This window comes from Eretmochelys imbricata, chromosome 11 (assembly GCF_965152235.1).
Source record: "Eretmochelys imbricata isolate rEreImb1 chromosome 11, rEreImb1.hap1, whole genome shotgun sequence".
Taxonomy (NCBI): Eukaryota; Metazoa; Chordata; order Testudines; family Cheloniidae; genus Eretmochelys; species Eretmochelys imbricata.
Window position 1 is genome coordinate 14,777,860 of NC_135582.1, and position 22,676 is coordinate 14,800,535.

General features: G+C 42.7%; 1 protein-coding gene across 3 annotated transcripts; it reads right to left on the reverse strand.

Annotated features, from left to right (window-relative positions):
* Window positions 1-5,629: 5,629 nt before the first annotated feature.
* On the reverse strand, window positions 5,630-21,921 carry INSIG2 (insulin induced gene 2). 3 transcript variants are annotated; one of them, XM_077829967.1, is made up of 6 exons: window positions 21,440-21,921; window positions 15,689-16,023; window positions 13,358-13,482; window positions 10,598-10,764; window positions 10,015-10,114; window positions 5,631-9,403 (listed from the first exon to the last, which is right to left on the reverse strand). In XM_077829967.1, exons 2-6 carry the CDS (start codon window positions 15,930-15,932, stop codon window positions 9,362-9,364), a joined length of 678 nt encoding a protein of 225 aa, XP_077686093.1. In that variant the 5' UTR covers window positions 15,933-16,023; window positions 21,440-21,921; the 3' UTR covers window positions 5,631-9,361. The 3 variants fall into 3 exon arrangements, with proteins under 3 accessions (XP_077686094.1, XP_077686093.1, XP_077686092.1); XM_077829966.1 differs by having other exon boundaries at window positions 15,689-16,044; window positions 21,440-21,920; XM_077829968.1 differs by lacking the exon at window positions 21,440-21,921 and having other exon boundaries at window positions 5,630-9,403; window positions 15,721-15,826.
* Window positions 21,922-22,676: the final 755 nt, after the last annotated feature.

The window sequence follows — 22,676 nt, forward strand, 5'->3', positions numbered from 1 at the left end:
TTTCCCTCTCAGACAGTTTTTTGCTGAGAAACACTACAGGGTGGAATTCTTGATCAGGTCCTTTCTGCATTAAAACTGCTCCCACACCACGCTCGGACGCATCTGTGTTTCCTAGGAACGGTTTGTCAAAGTCTGGGGCCCTTAGTACAGGGTCAGACATGAGTGTCGCTTTAAGCTCGTTAAAGGCCTTCTGACACTTTTCGGTCCACTGAACAGCATTTGGCTGTTTCTGGTTGGTTAGGTCTGTCAGTGGGGCGGCGATTTGGCTGTATTGCAGTACAAATCGTCCGTAATAACCGGCCAAGCCTAAGAAGGATTGAACCTGTTTCTTTGACTTTGGGACAGGCCACTTTTGGATAGTATCCACTTTGGCCTGTAGGGGGCTGATAGTTCCTTGACCCACCTGGTGTCCAAGGTAAGTCACTCTGTTTAGGCCTATTTGACACTTCTTAGCCTTAACAGTTAGTCCTGCCTCCCTTATGCGCTCAAGGACTTTTTGTAGATGTTCCAGGTGGTCTGCCCAGGAATCCAAAAATATGGCCACATCGTCAAGGTAGGCGACTGCATATTCTCCTAATCCCGCTAGGAGACCATCTACAAGTCTTTGGAAGGTGGCGGGTGCATTTTGCAGCCCGAAAGGGAGCACATTAAATTCATACAGCCCGAGATGTGTGGTGAAGGCTGACCTTTCCTTGGCAGATTCATCTAGCGGTACTTGCCAGTACCCCTTGGTTAAGTCCAAGGTAGAGATGAACTGGGCCCGTCCCAGTTTCTCTAATAGTTCATCTGTGCGTGGCATTGGATAGTTGTCTGGGCGAGTTACAGCTTTTAGCTTACAGTAGTCCGCGCAAAAACGTATTTCCCCATCTGGTTTGGGAACTAGAACCACTGGAGATGCCCATGCACTTCCAGAGGGGCGGATTACACCCATCTGTAATGTATCCTGGATCTCCCGTTCTATAGCAGTTTTAGCTCGAGGAGACACCCGGTAAGGTTGGACCCTAATTGGGTGAGCATTACCTGTGTCAATGGAGTGGTATGCCCATTCAGTCAATCCTGGGGTGGCTGAGAACGTTGGCGCGTAGCTAGTGCACAGATCCTTGATCTGCTGTCCCTGCATACGCCCAAGGGTCATGGAGAGGTTCACCTCTTCTACACCACCAGCACATTTCCCTTCGTAGTAGACACCTTCAGGCCACTCAGCGTCGTCTCCTCCCTGGGCTGTAAACTGACAAACCTTTAATTCTCTGGAATAAAAGGGCTTTAGAGAATTAATATGGTACACCTTAGGCTTTCGGTTGGAGGTGGGGAATGCTATGAGATAATTAACAGCTCCCAGGCGCTCCTGGACCGTGAATGGCCCTTCCCACGATGCTTCCATTTTATGGGCCTGGAGCGCCTTTAAGACCATGACCTGGTCCCCTACTTTGAAGGAACGCTCTCTGGCATGTTTATCATACCAGGCTTTTTGCTCTTTTTGAGTATCCTGTAAGTTTTCTTTAGCAAGGGCTAAAGAGGTTCGGAGGGTGTTTTGTAGGTTGGTTACAAAGTCCAGAATGTTAGTTCCTGGAGAAGGTGTAAATCCCTCCCATTGCTGCTTCACCAACTGCAATGGCCCCTTAGCCTCACAGCCATATACAAGTTCAAATGGGGAAAACCCTGAACTGGGATGTGGTACAGCTCTGTAGGCAAAGAGCAACTGCTGCAACACTAGGTCCCAATCATTGGAGTGCTCATTTACGAATTTACGTATCATGGCCCCCAAAGTTCCATTAAACTTCTCCACCATGCCATTTGTTTGATGGTGGTAAGGAGTGGCAACCAAGTGATTTACCCCATGAGCTTCCCAAAGGTTTTCCATAGTTCCTGCCAGGAAATTACTCCCTGCATCTGTGAGGATGTCGGAGGGCCAACCTACCCTGGCAAAAATGTCTGCTAGTGCCTGGCACACACTTTTAGCCCTGGTGTTGCTTAGAGCTACTGCTTCCGGCCATCGGGTGGCAAAAACTGTGAAAGTCAGTATGTACTGCTTTCCTCTGGGTGTCTTTTTCGGAAAAGGACCCAGAATATCCACAGCTACTCGCTGAAATGGAACTTCAATGATGGGGAGTGGCTGGAGAGGGGCTTTGACCTGGTCTTGGGGTTTTCCCACTCTTTGGCACACCTCACAAGACCGGACATCGGTAGAAACATCCTTGCACATTCCCTCCCAGTGGAATGACCCCCCCAAACGGTCTTTGGTCCTGTTCACCCCAGCATGGCCACTACGGTGATCATGGGCTAAGCTCAAGAGCTTGGCCCGGTATTTAGTTGGAACTACCAACTGTCTCTGAGGATGCCAGTCTTCCTGGTGTCCACCAGAAAGAGTTTCCTTGTATAAAAGTCCTCTTTCTACAACAAACCTGGATCGATTAGAAGAGCTAAGAGGCGGTGGGTTGCTCCGTGCCGCCGTCCAAGCTCTCTGGAGGCTTTCATCTGCTTCCTGTTCGGTCTGGAACTGTTCCCTTGATGTTGGAGACATCAATTCCTCATGGGATTGTGGACCTAGGCTTGGTCCCTCTGGAAGCGATGTAGGGGATGGGGCTGTTTCCGTTGACTGTGAACCGCTCTCCGCTGGTGCACTATGTTGGGATTCAGGCTCCAGCTGAGCCTCTTGTGTAGGGTTATGGGCTGCTGCCAGTTCAGGTTCGGTGGGGCCCTCTGGTGTTGAGGTTGCAAGTATTGGATTCAGTGCTGACAATGGGTCTGGTATTGGTTGTTCGGCTGGTTCCGGTTCTGGGACTGGTTCCCGTCTGGGTCTCTGGGACTGGATCCACTACTGCTGTTGCAGACATTGGCCTGGGATCCGGGTCCATCACCTCTGACCGGGTCCTGATAGAAGTTTCCGGAACAGAGCTAGGCCTCACGGCTTGTTTAGCCTGGCTGCAGGTGACCGTTCCCACCCTCTTGGCCTGCTTCACATGATTGGCCAAGTCTTCCCCCAACAGCATGGGGATGGGATAATCATCATAGACTGCAAAAGTCCACGTTCCTGACCAGCCCTTGTACTGGACAGGCAACTTGGCTGTAGGCAAATTGAAAGAATTGGACTTGAAGGGTTGAATCGTCACTTGGATCTTTGGGTTGATTAAATTGGGGTCCACTAAGGAAGCATAGATAGCTGACACTTGTGCTCCGGTGTCCCTCCACGCGGTGACCTTCTTCCCGCTCACACTCACAGTTTCCCTCCGCTCCAAGGGTATCTGGGAGGTATCCGGTGTGATTCCGGTGCAATGAACTGTAATCTGTTGGGATTCTTGGGGCAGTTGGCCTTTACATGCCCCAGCTCGCTACATTTAAAACATTGTCCAGCTGACGGATCACTCGGGCGAGGTGGGTTGCTGGAGAATGGGGTGGTGGGACGATAAGGTGTCTGGAGGGTTCTTTGGGACGTAGGTGGGGCCTTGGGCGGCCCCCGGTAATAGGGTGTGGTCTGGGGTTGTCCCTGCTGGTCTCCGCTCCAACTGCGATCAGTTTTCTTCTTCTCTGCCACCTCCACCCATCTGGCTCCAATCTCTCCTGCCTCGATTACAGTTTTGGGCTTCCCATCTAGAATGTATCTTTCTATTTCCTCAGGAACACCCTCTAAGAATTGTTCCATTTGCATTAGGAAGGGCAAATTTACTGGAGATTCAACACTTGCTCCTGATATCCAGGCATCCCAGTGTTTCACAATGTGGTAGGCATGTCGGGTAAATGACACGTCTGGTTTCCACCTTAGGGCTCTGAACCTCTGACGAGATTGCTCGGGTGTTGTCCCCATTCTGACTCTCACCTTGGATTTAAACAGTTCATACTTGTTCACGTGTTCTTTAGGTATTTCAGCTGCCACCTCAGCTAAGGGTCCACTGAGCTGTGGCCCCAGCTCTACCATGTATTGGTCGGTAGAGATGCTGTACCCAAGGCAGGCCCTTTCGAAGTTTTCTAGGAAGGCCTCAGTATCATCGCCTGCCTTGTAGGTGGGGAACTTTCTGGGATGGGAAGTGGTACTTGGAGAAGGATTGCTAGGGTTTGTTGGGATATTCTGCTGAGCCTTTATCTTCTCTATTTCCTCCACATACTTCCTCTCTTTTTTCTTCTCCTCCAGTTCTTTGTCCCTTGCTTCCATAGCTCTCCTGTGAGCAGCCTCTTGGTGTTGTTCTGCCTCTTTCGCTGCCTCCCTTTCTTGTTCCTTCTCCTCCTTCTTCAGCCGCATGAGTTCTATCTGTCTTTCATGTTCCCTTTGTCTTTCCTCAGCCTGAAATCTGGCTAATTCCAGCTTTTTTCGAGCCGTGGATTTCGTCATTTTAACCTCTCTGTTTTTAACTAACTTTACACCCGAGGTTTAGAAATAAACAAACAAAACTTGGCTGTAAAATTTTGCTGTGCTGGAATAGAATACCTATTCTCTGATAGTGATTGTCAGCCTACAGAAAAAGACAATTCCCTTGTCTCTGCTCTGGGCCCAAATCAAAGCAAAAAACCTCCAACTACTTGGAAACCTGCTTACCAGCAGCCCAAAGGGAAAAAAAAATTTCCTTTTTAAACTTGTGCTCCTTGTAAAAAATCAAAATCCCCCCCCAAAAAAACAAACAAACCCCTGCCACTTTTGTCTCCAGGCAAATGGGTAGAACACCCTCCCCCCCCCCCCCCCCCGTTTACTTTTAGGGGAAAAAAAAAACTCTGGGTTGGAAGACTGTGAATTTCCCTGCAGGAGTTAAGTACCCTGCCTCCAGGCAAAGAAAACCTGCAATTCACAAAGATAATCCCCCTTTGTCTCTGCTTGGCCACAAAGCAGAGAAAAACAAGCTGCTTTCAGTTTCAGCTGCTTTCTGGACTTCCCTTCCAAAGGAAAAAAAATTTTCCTTTTTAAAATCTGTATTTTTAGTTCAAAAAATCTCAACTGGATCTCAAAATGATTTCAGGTTAATCCCATCACTATGCCACCATGTCAAGGTTCCCTCCCCACTCTGAACGCTAGGGTACAGATGTGGGGACCTGCATGAAAAACCTCCTAAGCTTCTCTTTACCAGCTTAGGTCAAAACTTCCCCAAGGTACAAAATATTCCACCCTTTGTCCTTGGATTGGCCGCTACCACCACCAAACAAATACTGGTTACTGGGGAAGAGCTGTTTGGACACGTCTTTCCGCCCAAAATACTTCCCAAAACCTTGCACCCACCTTCTGGACAAGGTTTGGTAAAAAGCCTCACCGATTTGCCTAGGTGACTACAGACCCAGACCCTTGGATCTTAAGAACAATGAACAATCCTGCCAACACTTGCACCCCCCCCCCCCTTTCCAGGGAAATGGTGGATAAAAAGCCTCACCAATCTGCATACGTGACCACAGACCCAAACCCTTGGATCTGAGAACAATGAAAAAGCATTCAGTTTTCTTACAAGAAGACTTTTAATAGAAATAGAAGTAAATAGAAATCACCTCTGTAAAATCAGGATGGTAGATACCTTACAGGGTAATTAGATTCAAAACATAGAGAACCCCTCTAGGCAAAACCTTAAATTACAAAAAAGATACACAGACAGAAATAGTTATTCTATTCAGCACAATTCTTTTCTCAGCCATTTAAAGAAATCATAATCTAACACATACCTAGCTAGATTACTTACTAAAAGTTCTAAGACTCCATTCCTGGTCTATGCCCGGCAGAAACGACACACAGACCCTTTGTTTCTCTCCCTCCTCCCAGCTTTTGAAAGTATCTTGTCTCCTCATTGGTCATTTTGGTCAGGTGCCAGTGAGGTTACCTTTAGCTTCTTAACCTTTTACAGGTGAGAGGATTTTTTTTCTCTGGCCAGGAGGAATTTTAAAGGGGTTTACCCTTCCCTTTATATTTATGACAACCCCTATTTGTTTTCACTGGTTGCAATGCTCTTGACCTCTTCTATTTCTGTTATATTACTTTTGAGATGTCGTGTCGAAAACGGAACACAGACACTATTATACCTCAGCCTGAATATTTATCTGCCTTAATACACTTATGACTGATTGATTCTTCTTTTTTTTTTTTTTTTGTTTTGGACTAGTACACCATATAGACCAGAAATTTTTATCTGGACTGCCCTCAATGACACATAGCTATCTTTCCTCTCTTTTCCGCTTATGTAAGATCCATCAATGTATATGAATAACTCAAACTGAACCTTCCAATGTGCATTAGATAACCACAGAAACATAGGGCTAACAAGGACCTCAAGAAGTCATCAAGTCCAGGCCCCCCCACATCTGTTTACAATGCAAGTTATATATGTACTATAGAATTGCTAAGCTTTGAAACTACTCAAAATTTTAGACTTGATCAACCTAACGTTGCCACCTCACTGTTAACCCCACCCAGTTCAGACCACTGATAAATACATTATACAATACAGGTCCTGTTATGGATTCTTGGGACCCCACAATTAACCTCTTTTCCACTTTATTTTCTGTCTGTTAAGCAGTTCAAGATAAAATTGGTTATTTGTATATATTCTCCCATCCAGCCCTGGTATTCCCCTATCAGCTTTCAGATTAAAAATGTGATAATTTTAAAGGCAGTTCAGTATCCAAGTTTTGTTAGAATCACTGTTGATTTAAGTCTCACTCCTTATTTAGTAATCCTGTTTTTAATCTAGTAGTTTTAAACAGGGGGACTGTGAAACCATCATGCCAGCTCTACAGCTAAAATTAGCATGTGAAACACTTGCGGAGCTGGTTCAATATAATTATGAATGATTACTACTTAAAAAAATAAACATGTCACAAAAGTTTGTAATTATATTTAATACATATTTTGCTTTTAACAGGAGAAGTAAACAGCATAGACCTTACAACTCATAGTTAGTGAAGAGTTTATAGTGCTTATAAAGTTGTATCTAAAATATACCTTATTCATTCTATACGGAACGCTTTGAAGACAGTCTAATATTATAAATTACACACTATACAATAGCAGCATGTTCACACCACTATAGTTAAGGCTGTGTCAGCATTCCCATTATGTACCTCTTTTTTCAGGTTCTGAATATTCCAGCCATAAAATTATAATGCAGTTTGAAAATTTGGCATACAAGGTTTTAGTTCGGCAGCAATTTATTTTAGTCAAGTAAGAATTAAAAAAATAACATCTCTATAATAAAGGAGACCACCCAAGTGCATTTTGCACAATCAGCTTAAAGTTTCAAAACTGAAATTTGGAAAGAAGTTAGCTAACAGTATATTCCAATCATTTTTAAATTAATGTGATTTTAAAATGTTGCAAAGTGGGTGCCACAAATGAACAATAACCACTTTTCACAAGGATTTTTGCTGTACATTTGAATACGCATGTCCTGTTTTCTATAAGCATGTAAACGAATAGATAGAAGAACTTATTACTAAGCAAATAATAAGAAATTTACTTACCTCCACACAGTGGTCACCATTAAAGCCCTGGAATCTGAGGTACCACATTATTTCCCTACAGCTATTGTAAAAATTATGATCAATATCTCAGCTTTTATGCCAATCATTGACTTTTTATGAAGACAACCATGCTGAGGATCTGATCAGGCAGTCCAACTGAAATCACTTGCCTGAGTAAGGAATGCAGATCAGGCCGAATGTTATGGAAAAAAATACATTTAAAATATATCAGCAGGTTCCTTGTGAAATGCCAGAACCTGAAGATGGAATTACAGCCTTCATTTATGTAACATCCAAGGTTGCATTATTTATTATGGCCCTGATGGAGGAGAAACATCCCTAAACAGGAGTGCACTTAAGCATATGCTTAACGATAGCTTAAAAGAAAGAGCCTGCTTAAGTGCTTTCCTGAATTGTGACCAATATGTGAAAACGTGCACGAGGCACTGAAATGTCATGGAGCTGTAATAAGCCAATGAAAACCTGTGGAGCTTGCTGAACTGAGATCTCCAAATATCATTTGCTTATTTACACATTTTAAAAGCTTCATCCATGCAGAAGTTTTTCCTTCTGGTGACTCTTATTGTTGTTACATGCTATAGGAGGCATTTCACTGCATATGTTATAGACTTCAGATAGAAGCACACAAGACTGCAAAAAAATTGCCTATATCAGGCTTCATGTACAATACATACACAGACATTATTATTTATTAAAACTTATCTAAACATGTATTTGTTCTTTGGACCAACTTCAGTCTCCTTACGTGACTGTAACGTGTTTTAAAAATCTTTCATGGAAGATTAAAAATAATAATAATTAAAATGCAATAAAAGAACTTGTTTAAACAACATCAAGACAGGGATGGAAGTCAAGAAACAAGAGGTGGGAATGTTCCAGGCCTCATTCACTGCTGGCATAATCAGGCAGAAATCAACGTAAATCAATCGGGGGGTGTCTATTTGAAGACAAGGAGAGTTTGCCCTATAATCTCAAGGGGGAATTGCAAAACCAAAACGGGAAACTGGGTGTAAGCCCCAAAATATAGGTCAGTTTCCAACACACATATTGACAGAAGGAGAAGTGGTTAGTGCAATAACCTCCGTCTTGGAAGACTTGGGATCAAGTCCCTGCTCTAGCACAGTTTTCCTGTGTGACCATGGGCAAGAAATTTAGCCTCTCTGTGCCTTAGTTCCCCATCTATAAAATGAGAATTACAGTACTTTCCTATCTCACAGTGAGGGTAGTGAGGATAAATACATTATAGAGTTTGAGACACTCAGATATTACATTAATGGGCCCATACACATACCTAAAATAGAACCTTCCCCCACCCACTAGTCCCACAGACTTCAGCCAGACTACTTGTAGAGTAAAGTATTACTCAGCATGACTAGTAGTGTCAGAAACTGGCCCTAGGTGATGCGTGTCTTCATTCATCAGTAGCAAGGCTGTGATTCTGTTCAGGGAGAAGACATGTTTATGATTAGCTACCAGCATGAGTTGCAATCTCTTCAACCTTAATTCTGAATTCTCTGGCTTTTACTAAACTATCAAAACCTTCAATTCCCCAAATTGCCTAGAAAAACTGAAGCACAATTTTCAGCTACAGTACAGTAACTCAGAGATCTGTTTGGCACTGTAACATCGTGAAAAAAAGATGGTAAACCTAGGTTCGATTGTTTTTCCGCCAATCTTGTTTATGAACAAATATTGTCAAATGTATTGCATACGAGTGTGACTTCACAGTAATCAGACACCAAGGTTTCTAACTGACTTACAGAAGCAGCAATCACAGATTGCAATAACGTGTACCATTCAAGGGGGAGGGGAAAACTGCATTTTGGCAATTTTATAGTCAAAATGTTCCTTATAGCATGTTCTTCCGACAGTTGTTTGTCATATATTTTCCTGTATACAAGATTTATTTTACTTTTCCTCAGTCCTGGTGAGATTTTTCTGCAATGACTTTGCATTCATACTGCAAAACAACCAAAGAAAATGAAAATTATTTGAGAACAAGGATTTATACAATTTAAGTTCTGAGTTAGACAGCTGTGAAAGGGAGGGATCTACATAGCAACTGACACAACAGCTCTGCCCACACTTTCTCCCCGATCAGTTCAGGACCCCAAACTCCCATGCTTTTCAGAGTACCCTCACCAACTAAAGTTCTGAAGTAAGGATTTTGTACACAATCTATGCACGGAGTGCTGGCATTCTGTGCCTCCTTGCATAGCAAAAGAAAACCTAAGTACATTAGCTATTAACTTAGAGCTTATGCAGCTTTTTTCCCCTCACACATGGTGTTCTTATTTAGGCCTTGATCCCGCAAACGCTTGTTTGCATACAGAATGGAGTGAACACAATGAAACGGGGAACCCTTTAGGATATGTAGGGCACTTAGCAGCAGACAGAACTTCTGCTGGTGGCAGGGACATGCTGACCAAACTGAAAAGCACTGTCTCTGGACTCCCATCTTAGTCCACATCTGCAATTTGAATAACTATTAGGAAAGAATTTTTTAAAACCAGACAATACAAGCTCAGTACCCCAAAAAAAAGCAAAAACAAAAAACCCACCCTAACTTACCATTGCCAGCTGCCTACCAATGTTCCCCACAGTAATGCCACCAGCAAAAAATATACATGGTAACCAGGAACGAACATAAAGGAAATCTGGAGATGTATATCTAGAAAGGAATACAAGTTTGCATTATTATCTGTTTATTGCCAAGATTGAACTTAACCCTGTACGCAGTCCTTTCTTCAAAAAAAACTTATACTTTTAAAGTTAGGCAGAGAGATAGACATACTGAGAGATCTGGATAGGGGAATAGATTAGCCTAAAGATACACACACTTGTAGTAGAAAGTTTGATTTCTTACTGCAAATATCAAATTTACTACCCATCCATTCATTCATTCTAATATCCTTTCTCTGTTTGATCCAGGTTGTTTTGCTGTTGGTAACGTAGCAGTTTTACAACTCCAAACCAAAATCTCAGTCTTACACACACATAAGCACTCACATGAATCGTCCAATTAAAGTAAAGTTACACATGTGTTTAAGTTTTAGCAAGTTCAGGGCTCAAGTTAAGTCAGATCTACCTTCAATGTTCTTGTTTACTAATTTAACATGAATATCACTTAACCAGAGGAAAAATAAAGACTCACTGGTAAACCCCATTGTAGACCAGAAGCTGTGATACCAAGGTGGCCAGAAAAGCAATTCCTATTCCAAGACCAAAGCCACTTCGTGATCTATCAAAGGTCCACCATAGTCCAATTGAAAGCGCCGCTAGTGTAAGAGACAACTGTATGTTGTTGGCAAAATCCACTTTCTGTGGTCATTTGTTAAGGATCAGTTTTAAAGTGCCAACTTCAGGTGAAGATCAATAATATTTACCTTGTTAACTAATTTTTGACCTGAAAAATAACACCCTCCTACATAAAAATAACACCTAGCTCTTGCATAAACACGGCTCTCTTCATTTAATACAACTAAATGGTATAAAAATACTATAATAATAATAATAATTATTATTATTATTATTAAAAAGCATTATTTTATCTGTGTTAAGAAAAGTATTTACTTAAAATGTTATTTTATGTTTACAGTATTTTTTAAACCCACAATGTTGTCTCAGGACTTTGCTACAAACTGTACAAGTGTTTCAAAGTACAGAGAGACTAGACAGAAATTAAGCAGAATACCAGATTTTTTGACAGATTTACTGTAAAAATATTACTGTTCAGATGTAGCAGTACCAAGGACATTCCAGCCTCACCTGTTGCGCCTTTAATATCCTAAGGTTAAAACCTTAAATCTAGCATTAAATTGTCAAAATGCCATATATCTTATGTTGCTGCCTACTGAAATAAGGTCATTTGGAAAAACAATATCTATTTAATTTCAATAACTGTTACATGTTTTAAATTAGAACAGTATTTTTATCTAGTAAAACATTTATCCAGAATCTTGTTTGCTTTTAAAAAAGCTACAGCTATGCAAAATATAAATACACAGCACCATCAAAATACTCATGTGAGTCAAGGTGGAAGATCAGATATATCAATTTTTAAAAAAATATGATAAATTAATAATCCTAGCACTTTGCCCTCTTCAAAACACTTTACAAATATTAACTAACATATTTTCTCAACATCTCTGTAAGAAAGTACCACTAAAGAGAGACTGTTATTCATACGCCTAAACTTAGATTTAGGGGGTGACAAATGTGTAGGTAAAAAGGTTGTCCTGGTCTCAACCACAGGAATCCACCAGCCTGGAGAAAGATCTAGTGGAGTCGTCTAACAAGAAATGGGGTAAACTGGATGGTAACAGAGAGAGAATGGCAGACACAAGGACACAATGACCAAATTAAAGTCAGATCAAATGTGGGAAAGTCCAAGATCCTAATGCTGCTATTTGAAAGTGAAATGAACTGAAGCTCAGGATTTTCAGGAAGCCATTTAGAAGAAAGTAGAGTTGCTACACTAATAATAGCTATGGAAGAGGCCTTGCTTCCTTAAAAATGTGGAATGGCTGATAATAAACTGCACAGGTGTTTGCTGAAAGTAATCTGACTCATGAGGAGTTCACCACTCATTTGTCAAGAAACAGGTCAGAATTTGTTAGGGTCCTGAATCTGAATGTGTCCACAGTCAGGGGATGGTCAGAAGTTGGTGGCATCCATGAAACCAGATGGACACATTGTCAAATATGGGAGAACTGAGGCCCGCAAGGGGACATTAGCAGAACCTAGCTTTGATAGCTCCAACTTCTCTGGCCACACTAGATAGGATGGGGTATTGTGGGAAAAGAACATCCATCCATCCAAAGGTAAGACCACTTGAATGGGAACGCAGCGCATTTTCCATGCCTTCTTTTGGCATCTCATTTCATCCATTCTCTCTCTTCTAGTTCTCTTGCAGCTCGAAACAAGAAAGAGAGCGAGCATCACATGGCCAGGGAGTTTTCACCACACCACCAGCAATTCTCTGCAGATCAGAGTCTGGGACCTGATGCTAAAGATGAAACAATGAGCCTTCTAGAGATTCTTAATTTTCCTTTTAATTACTTGTCTTTGAGTCTGGGTTTGGGAGACTAGTTAATCACCTTAACTTGGAGAGGGAGACCCTATACATGATGACACAAAGCACAACTGCTCATGGGTTGCCAGGGAGGCATTGCAGTCCATTTCGAGGACCTGTTTTTGTCCAATGGGCTTCGGGGAATCATGACTCTTTCATCCATGGATAGTATTAGTCTAGTGTAAAGGTGTACATGGATTTCTGAGACTTCAGCAGGGAAACGATATTTCGCATCATGCCACACTGACTCACTCGTAACTTCTCTCCTTTCCGCATATTCTAAGGCAAGTCACTTAACCTATCTGCATCTCAGTCCCCCGCCCGTAAAATAGGGATAACGACGCTTATTCACTTTTGTAAAATGCTTTGAGATCCATGAATAACCAATGCCAAGTATTTTTTTCCTACCAATTTTCCCCCAGGCTTAGCAAAGTGCACACTCTTCATTGATGCTGTTGCACATGTGAAGTTTGGTCTTTAAACCTGTAACTGTATTGAGTTTACAATAAGTGCAAGAAGAGCATCCTTAAAAATTTCTCAGAGCATAAACTCCTTTTCCCACATGTACTTGAATAACTCTAAAAAAGACACAAATATATATTTTTTAAAAAAGGGTGGGAGATTTCAGTTTAAGTGGTATTTCCAGAAACTTATATGCATGACCTTCACGAACTAGTGCAGCTACTGGCATTCTATACCTGTTTTAACTCTAAGCTACACTCTGTATGTCCTTTTATACATCGTGGTGTAGAAACAGTTAAATTGTGAGCAGTTATTTAACCTTTGGTTCACCAGAAACTAATTTGTTACTGAAAACTTCATTACCACATGGAAGGATACAGCACTAGCGTGATTTATACCCACAAAGACTGCTACACATCGCATTACACTGGACCATTCTCTCTTAAATTTATGTGGCTCTCCCAGATGTCTGTCCATGCAGGGATACAACAACCCAATCACAGCTGTGGAAATATGAAAGAAAAATTAACATTTAAACCATCTGCACTATTTAGCTGCACTAGAGATAATCTAGGCCAAGATGGTTCTGGAACATAAAAACCAAATATTTTTCAAACACTGTCAAGATTTAAAAATAAAAATAAAGGCATTTCAGATAGTTTAGGCCCAAAACATAAGTTAATATTAAAAGGCTTCCTTAAAATTCAATGAAAACAGCTATAGGTTTATAATTTAAAATTCCCCTGCAGCATCTTCAGCCACAGCAGCTTTGTGCTGGTGCATAATACCAGGAAGGGGTGAAAATAAACTACAAGTGGGATTTTCTAAACATTGTCAAAACTTTTCCTTAAAACACTCACTATACCGTAGTTCCACCTATAAAGACAATTGCCACCCCAGCTGAGAGGCACAAGTGAAAGTGCTGTTTAATGTTACGCTGTTTTAGTATGTCACACCTCAAGACTGTGACAAAGCCTGAACCTTAGACTTGCCTGGTAAAGAGTTTGTAGGTATGTAATGGTCTCAATTGCTTGCTAAGAGAGCGACACTATTGCAAATGGGACACTGTCATTTCAACCCCCAGAACAAATCCTTTAGGTAGAAACAACTGGAGTAGACTGTGCACTGAAAATAAAATGTGGGAGCACGGTGTGTAACTAAATGAGAACAGTAAGCATACCGCTGACCCTTTAAATCTTTTCAGAGCCTGTTTCCCCTCTCCCCTTGTAAGCCCCATGGACACAAAAGGCCCATCTTACTAAGAGAGAATTTTACAGAATTAAATCCATGTATTCTCTTTTACAAAACACACTTGAGATCATTCTTACTGTAAAAAGGCATAATAGATACGTTGTTGGATAGCTGAGCCCCGCTACAAATAGGAAAGAAAAATTCCTATGAGATGGCCAAATCAAACTGCCCTATCAGGAAATCAAACCCCTCATGAGCTCTATGTTAAGACAACCAATTTAAGCATAAAAAAATATGCAGCAAATACAGAGTACCATAGCAGCAAGATTAGAGAATAAGAGCTACATTAGACAGGCAACTTACAGAATAGACAAGTACATAACTGTGACCAAAATATTCCAAATACAGAGAGAACAAAACTGACATACTGAGACAGCTATTTGGACAGTTTCCTCTCAAATCAGGCTCTTCTATGAAATCTGTGGTGAAATGATTCAACACCATACCAAAAGAAAGGTAATTAGATAAAAGACTCAGCTTAAAAATTACCTTTAGCAAAACCCTGATGCCAGAAGTGCCCAATAGACCAAAGGTAAGTTTACTGATTTGTATTACCACCCTCCAAAGAGGCAAATGGAATCCTCACTCTTATTAAAATCAAGCTCAAGGAAGATACTGTCTTTAAAATAAAGGTCTGCTTATAATAGAATTCCCCCATCCAGCTGCTCAGAATAATCCACTAGTAAAGTGTTATACTGACCCACTGACTGCGTTCTGAAGCCCAGACTCTGTGAGACTTTTAAAGGGAGCAGATTTCAGAGGACATCCGTTGCTAACAATCTGCCACTAACAAGAGCAAAGCAGCACCTTATGCCTACACCTCCCTTAGGATATAGGGGGACTGCTGCGTTCCAGACCACGTGGAGCTTTACAGATCTAAACCTGCACCTTGACCCGCACTCAGAAGCAAACAGGAAGCTGCAGCAAAAAATGGCATACTCTCATCACAGTTTACACCAGACAAGGCAAACTACTTCATGCCGCAAAATCTGGGATTTCCAGGTTCCTTTCCAGAGTTGCCCACAAAGGGCATGGCAGTAATCTAGCCTCAAGGTTACAATCATATGGATTTCTGTGGCTTGCCTAACTCTGTTTTCCTAATCCTGAAGACCAAGCATAATCTTCTGACTCAAGAATTCACCACAGCACGGCTCAAACTAGCTAATATAGTTAGTTCTGCCTCAGTGCAGGGGACTGGACTAGATGATCTATCAAGGTCCTTCCCAGTGCTACATTTCTATGATTCACAGTACAACTTCTGTAAAATTTAGAAAGAGCTTTTGGGAGCAGAGGAGGAGGAAACAGATAGATGGGAAAGGCAGTAGGACTAGATCCAAAATTTTAAATCTTCCACATTTTTCTATTAATGAAGGATTTTTAATTTCCTCACTACCAACCCTCCACCCCCACCCCATATCACACACACACACACACACAGTTGGCACCTTCTGACATTACCTGCAGCTGTGCCACAACAAGGTGGTACCCACCAAGCTGAAGAGAAGATGCTCGTGATCACATCTGGTGGAAAAAGCGTGACATTTCTCTGAATCTGTAGCAAGTTTAATACTAATGCAAGAAGTACACCAATAAAAAACAGCACTATTCCACGAATCACCAAGTTCATGCCATGACTGGTTACAGATGAAATGTATGGACCACACTTTTTTGGTATGGTTGGTGCTGCATCGCTTTCTGCCATGACGTGCCAGGCGATATCCACCGGTGTGATTGGGGAGGATCCACTTCCAGTCAGTATTTTAACTGTCTCAATTTAAGACGTTCCCCAAACCCTGTGAAAACAATAGACAAGGCTGGAAAAAAAAAAAAAACATTTTTACAAAAACATTTTTTAACCTGTTAAAAAATATATTTAAAAATAAGTCAAGCTTTTCTGAATTTGAAGAAAATATAATTTACCTTCTGAAGAAGGCAAACCGCAACAGAACTAGCTCTATCTGCAACAATGCTATTGCAGTTCTGTCTGCAATCATGCGTTAAGCTGATGAATATGCTGCTAAAAATTAAGTTTTAGCAACAGCTTTACATACTTTGGAGGGGGAAAAACCCAACCCGAGAATGAGTGGACAGCATGGCTGATGACGTGGGACCATATGGCGCAAGAACAGGAAATAAAAACTACTCAGGAGGAGGTGCTTGCTTCAGAAAAAACTGAGTTTGTGATGACTTTGATGGGGAAGAAGACAGTGAAGTTGTACCAGAGTGTAGGTAGTTCAGAAGAGAATGAGGCATCTCATTTCAAGGCAGCTGTGGCGTTACATGCTTCTTTGATCTTCAAAAGAAGCCAGTAAAAAGATCACAGTGTACAGTGGAGAAATGAAATTTGAGAAAAAAATTTGCAGGGTGGAGGCAACAACCTTTGTAATAATTGAGAAGAGAAGGTGAGTCTTTGAAAGCTAGAAGGGCACATAATGCCATTACACAGAAATTCTCATGAAGGCAACACAGATTTCATTAAAATCTGTGTAACAGGATGTTAAGAAAAATGATTCTTGGCTACAAAACTAACAGTGCAAAGAGGTAAAAAAAAAACCCTCCACCTTCCCATCAGCATCAGAGCACTCCATACATGCCCAGCTCTATACACTCTAGATAGGAATGCCAGAATTTCCTTAACAACCATCTTTCTTAAAACCGTCAATCAAAACTGCTGTTTTACATGGATTCAACATCACATTCATGTCGGACATGGACAGCTTAGCCACCTGGAACTTTAAAGAAAACAAACATTGTTTTTAAATTTGAAACTGCCAACTGGTGGCAGCTTTCGATAACTCTTACTCATGGCCACATGGATAGAGACAGAAATAGAAGACTCCTTGTTTCCCCATTCCATTCCTTGATCAGCGGATACATAAGGTGCATAGCCACAAAGGCAAGGTGGAGGAGCACTGTGTCCGGCAGGGCATCCACTTTTACAGAGTAGAAATTTTGGAGGAAATTACAAGTGGCAGACGTACCAAATCTGAGGTTAACTATACTAATACTGGTTAAGCCACAGCAACCAACTCCAGAAAGGATCTAATGCACACCATACTGTCTTCAATACTTATGATCTACAGCTAAGTAGAAATCCATACTTTTTGAGAGGGTTACCAAAGAGGCCACATAAAAAAAGTGTTGCCCTATCCACATAGAACTTCAATCTTGTGGCTTGAGCATCAATTTACTCATGTGGACGGTCGTAATGACTCCAACAGAACTACACTCATGAGCAGTTAAGTGTGCGACCCAGGTTTGTGAGCCTGAAATGCTGCCATTATTGTGGATACAGAGGGCCTACTTTTCTGTCCTCCTGCATCTTGTACGGTCATTTACACCAGTGCTAAATTCACAACACTACCAGATCTGATGCAGCTCTGGCATGATGGCGCAGATGATAAATCTCCATTACATTTTCAGTTATCTAGAATGGAGCAGCAACATCTTAAATAACAAAGAGACTTTTTTAAAAAATATGAAGCTGGCAGTTTATCTCACTGCTGCCACTGCAGCATCATGTCACTCTTGCCCCTAAGGAGGGGAAAAGAGGAGAGCAGGGCAAGGTTAATGAGCACCATACAAAATGAGAAGACAGCAAAAGCAGCAGCAAAAGTATCAAATCTGATTAGTGGGATAAGCCATGGACCTCTAGCGTAACCAAGGAAGTTCCAAGTAAGAATATGTCATTGCTTAAATAAGTAAAATAAAAAGCATGGGATTGAAGGGTCAACACTGGGGAGCAGTGTGGCCTACTATGTAGAACACTGGACTGGGCCTCCGGAGACCTGGCTTCTATTCTTGGCTCTGCCATTAGCAGGTGAGGTGATTTTGGGCAAGTCACTTCACCTACCTGTGCCTCGGTAAAATGGGGATCGTGATACTGATCTCCTTTTGTAAAATGCTTTGAGACCTACTGCTGAAAAATGTTAGATACAGCTTGGTGTTATTATTATTAATTACCAGAGAAAACATATTGGCAGTAGCATGGATGGAGTTTAATGACGCCAGCATACACAATATTAAAAGAATTCAGCAGACAATGATTCATGAAACAACTGACAACATTCATCAAGCAATCACAGGCCTTGCCCATGGTAGGAAATTACTTCTTTTACAGCAGCAGTGCAGCTGCAGTGGTTCTATTAACCATGCAAACTCTGCTGTGGACCAGACATTTTTACCACAGCATCACCTTGACCGCTCAGAGAAAGGAAAGGAATTCCCTAGTGCAGAGGCATCTATGCAGAGTATGAACATGTTTACAGCAGCGAGCACTTTGCCTTGAATTAGCAGCATGGAGCATTGGTTAAGAGCAGGCAACGAGAACACAGGACTCCTGGGTTCTCCTCCTGGCTCTGCCATTGATTTGCTGTGTGATTTTAAGGAAAATCGACTTACCTCTGTTCCTCAGTTTCCCCACCCATAAATAAGGGACAACAACTGACCAACCTTTATAAAGCACCAAGATCCTATGTTTTTGCAATGTATTATTACTGTGCTTCCTGTACTAATTGTGGAGATTAAGATTTCTGAGGGAAGTTACAGCTGTGGGTATGGGAAGGGTGTGTGCATGCATATATATATATATATACACACACACACACACACACTAATCAAAATCAGTTACATTTTATCCAAAGCTTCCATCCAGGTCGGAATAATGACACTACAGTTTACAATTTGACCCTACAACATTGCTGTGCCTTCACCTCTTGGAAATGGATATTTAAAGCTGTAACAATGCAGGAAAGCTACAAAACTAGCATCTTTACAAGACAGGCTCAGCTCCAGTTTATCCCTTCTGTGGCACACCACTTCAACTTTTTAGTGAGGGGAAACTGTGCCACGTGAAGGCTTTGGGAGTCATGTACAATAATTAAATTATCACCTGAGATTTTTTTCCAGTCACTGCAATGTCTCTAACAGGAAAAGCATGGTGAAACTGCTCCAAGTTTACCAGTTGAGCTAATCAATAAGGCTCATTTGTGTGAATCCCACAAATAAACTATTCTTATGTAATATACAGATATTATGCAGAACATGGTGGAGTGGAAAAGAAGACTGAGTTTCTTAAACTAAAAATCTAGCACCAGGTGATGAGAACCAGGAAATGAAAAGCTACCATTATGACACCGACAGAGATTTCAAATGTAGATAAGGACTAAGTTTCCCTCATGACATTAAAATCCAGGAACTTCACCTCAAAGCCAAGTCAAAGTTCCCCCAAACCAATAGCTTCTCAGGCTGAGGTAGTTAAGGCATGTCAGTTTCCTAGCCAACAGTACACAAGGGAGTGATGTGGCCAGCATCACATCAGACTGATTTGACTGCCCTAAACCAATGGATCAGGGACTCAGTTTGCAGCTGAGTGAACTGGAAGTGGCCTTTCAGTGTGAGATCAAGTTAGACTTGAACCCATGACAACCTTCAGGATTGCAGTCAAGCACCTTAACCACTCAGACACCACACCAATAATTTTGCAGCTTTCCCTGTCCTGCCCTTACTGATTCCTGGCCTTGCAAGTCTCATTTATTTGGAAGGAGACTCTGTGAGTCATTCTGGATTAATTTGAAGGTGGGTTTTTTTTTTAAGTCAATGTAGTGATTATGAGAAGTACCAGCCTGACAGCCGTGGAAAACAAAAACATAGAACAGAACAGGTTCAGGACAGACAATAGCAGTGCAAGTTTCTCCACTACAGCCTGCCACGGTGGCTCTGGCACATGTTCAGAGATAAGAGAGTAGCCAGAGGGCAAGGTGATTTCAGGCCTTCATTAGTCTGCCAACAAGAGCATCTGCTGCTTCAGAAAGATGTGTGTTGTCTGAGGACCACCAAACCCAGTTCACGTACGCCCATTTCACGTACTTTAGGGGCTGCAGCCCAGGGCCCTGGGCTAAGGGGGATCCCGGTGCAGCAGGGCTCAGGCAGGCTGCCTGCATGCTGTGGCCTCATGCTGCTCCCGAAGGCGGACGGCTGCTGGCATGTCTCTGTGGCCCCTGGTCGGGGTGGGAGGAGAGACAGTTCTGGGTGCTGCCCTGCCCCCAGCACCACCCCTGCAGCTTCCATTGGCCAACGGGAGCTGCAGGGCAGTGCCTGCGGGCACAGGCAGCTCACGGAGACATGCTGTCCCCCTCCGGGCTGGGGCGCACAGAGACGGCTGCTTCCGTGAGCAGCGTGGGGTTATGGCAGGCAGGCAGCTTGCCTGAGCCCTGCTGCACCGCCGGCTAGGAGACACCTGTGCTAAGTGCCTCCTGGCCAGAGCCTGCACCTCACACCCTCTCCTGCACCCCAACCTCCTGCCCCCGGTCAGAATCCCCACCTGCACCCAAACTCCCTCCCAGACCCTGCACCCCTCACCCTCTCCTGCACCCTAACACTCCGCCCCAGCCTGGAGCCCGGTCCTGCACCCAAACTCCCTCGCAGAAAGAAACTAATATAACACCTGTTCTAAGGTAAGAAGTAGGCTATTTTGAATTAACTTAATTATATTCTACATGTTTTAAGACTGAAATGTATCCATGAAGGGCTTTATGTTAATTAAAAGGCAAGTTTAGTATAGTGTTAATAGCCTCGATGCCATAATTGTGATCATTTTGTTTTAAATTAGGAAAACGACTTGTATACGGGGCCCCCACAAAATCTACTAGCCCCAGGCCCAAAGGAGAGTTAATCCGGCCCTGCCTATGCCAACAGTCGGCTGTCAGGTGGCAACAACTCTCAGTGACTGGGACTAGGACCGACATGAAGCAGTGCATTGTTATTAATCATTTGGGGCAAATTCTGCCCTTGGACAGGCATATAAAATTCCTCCTGCAGCCAACAAGGGGCTTGCGTGCCCAGAGGGCACCATTTGACCCTTACCCAGGCCTGGATGTGTACGTGGCACCTTCTGACACATAATACAGGGCTGACTCCTGCCTGGGGGAGTTCACTGCACAGATCCCAAAAAGGGAACCCCGGAGCCACCCGGCTGAACACGGCATTTGAAGTCACTCTCTCCAGGGGAAAGGTTTTAGCAGCGAGACATCACCAGCCTAGTCAGGGGTGCAGCCCTGTCCCATCCCAGCTGCATCCTCCAGAAGGACCCGTCCTTATCTCCCTCTCCTCCCCCCGCTGAGTGCCTCTGCCCCCCTCCCGACCTACCCCTCCCACTGCAAGCCAGTGCCCAGCCCCAGGGCAAGTGTCCGCCACAGCTCCCTTACTTACTCTGCCTCCGCCATCTTCTCCCTCCCCTGCCTCAGTCTCCGCCTTGCGCAGGCTCCACGGCGCTCAGCTGGGCCGGGGCGAACAGCTGACTCGGGGCACCGGGGATTCCGTGGGGCCGGGCCCGCTGTAGATGAGCTCGGGGCACTGGGGCTTCCGCGGGGGCCAGTCAGGGCGCTTGCAAAAGCACGGACCGGAGCCGTGGTTCCCCTTCGCTCCTGTAATAAATGAAGCAGGAGGCGAGCAGCCTTCGTTTCCACGGGTGCTGGGAAAAGGGGAGGTGGGGACTTACCAGAAACGAGAGAGAGAGAGATTCCTGGAAAAAGTGCAAGAAGACTTTAGTGTAGCCTGTAATATACAGAGAGGAAGGAAATGCACCCACCAAGCAGCAGCTAAACTAAAGAGACAGTGAGGAAGGAGGTAAAAGTGCAAAAACAAACAGGAATTCAAAAAATAAAATAAACAGTGCTAAGAAACGGGAGGGGAGCAAGCTAAAAAAGGCACAGTGGAGGAAAAACGGAAGTGAGCTCGTGCTAAAACGGGGGGGGGGGAGGAATTATTCAAAGAGTAAGCAAGGCAAAGAAATGCATCATTAAAAAAAAGTCTTTTTAAAAGACTGAAAAATTAGAGCGAGGATGAGAAACTGCAATAAGAAATAATCTGTAACAAAAAAAATACTACAGCTCCTATCCTGCAAAAAGAAAAGGAGTACTAGTGGCACCTTCGAGACTAACCAATTTATTTGAGCATAAGCTTTCGTGAGCTACGGCTCACTTAATCAGCTATGCAAATACTTAACTATACTCCCATTGACTTATTTTAAACCTAGCCGCAGTGACTTCGGTGCAACTGGATTTAAAAGAATTCAGTGTTTTAGGCCTGAAGAAGAAACTTCAGTTGCAGTCTTTGAATTCTTTTTTCTCCATTATATTGCTTTTTATAAAATTATTTGTTAGGTGTCGCCTTCAGCTGCATTTTTTAAGATTTTTTTTCCTGTGAATTCATCAGCTCATTGACTTCAGTGGGATTACTCCGGAGTAACATTAAGGATGTGTGTAAAGCATTTGCAGGATTGGGGCCTATGAAATGAAGAAAATGGAGGCTGGAAAGAAATACTAAAAAATGAAAAGAGAATCCGTGCAAAATGAAATAATACTTAAAATGCAGAAAGAATGTGGATAAGGTATTAAAAATGCAAAAATACAATATATAAAAAATAGACTTTTAAAATGTAATTTAA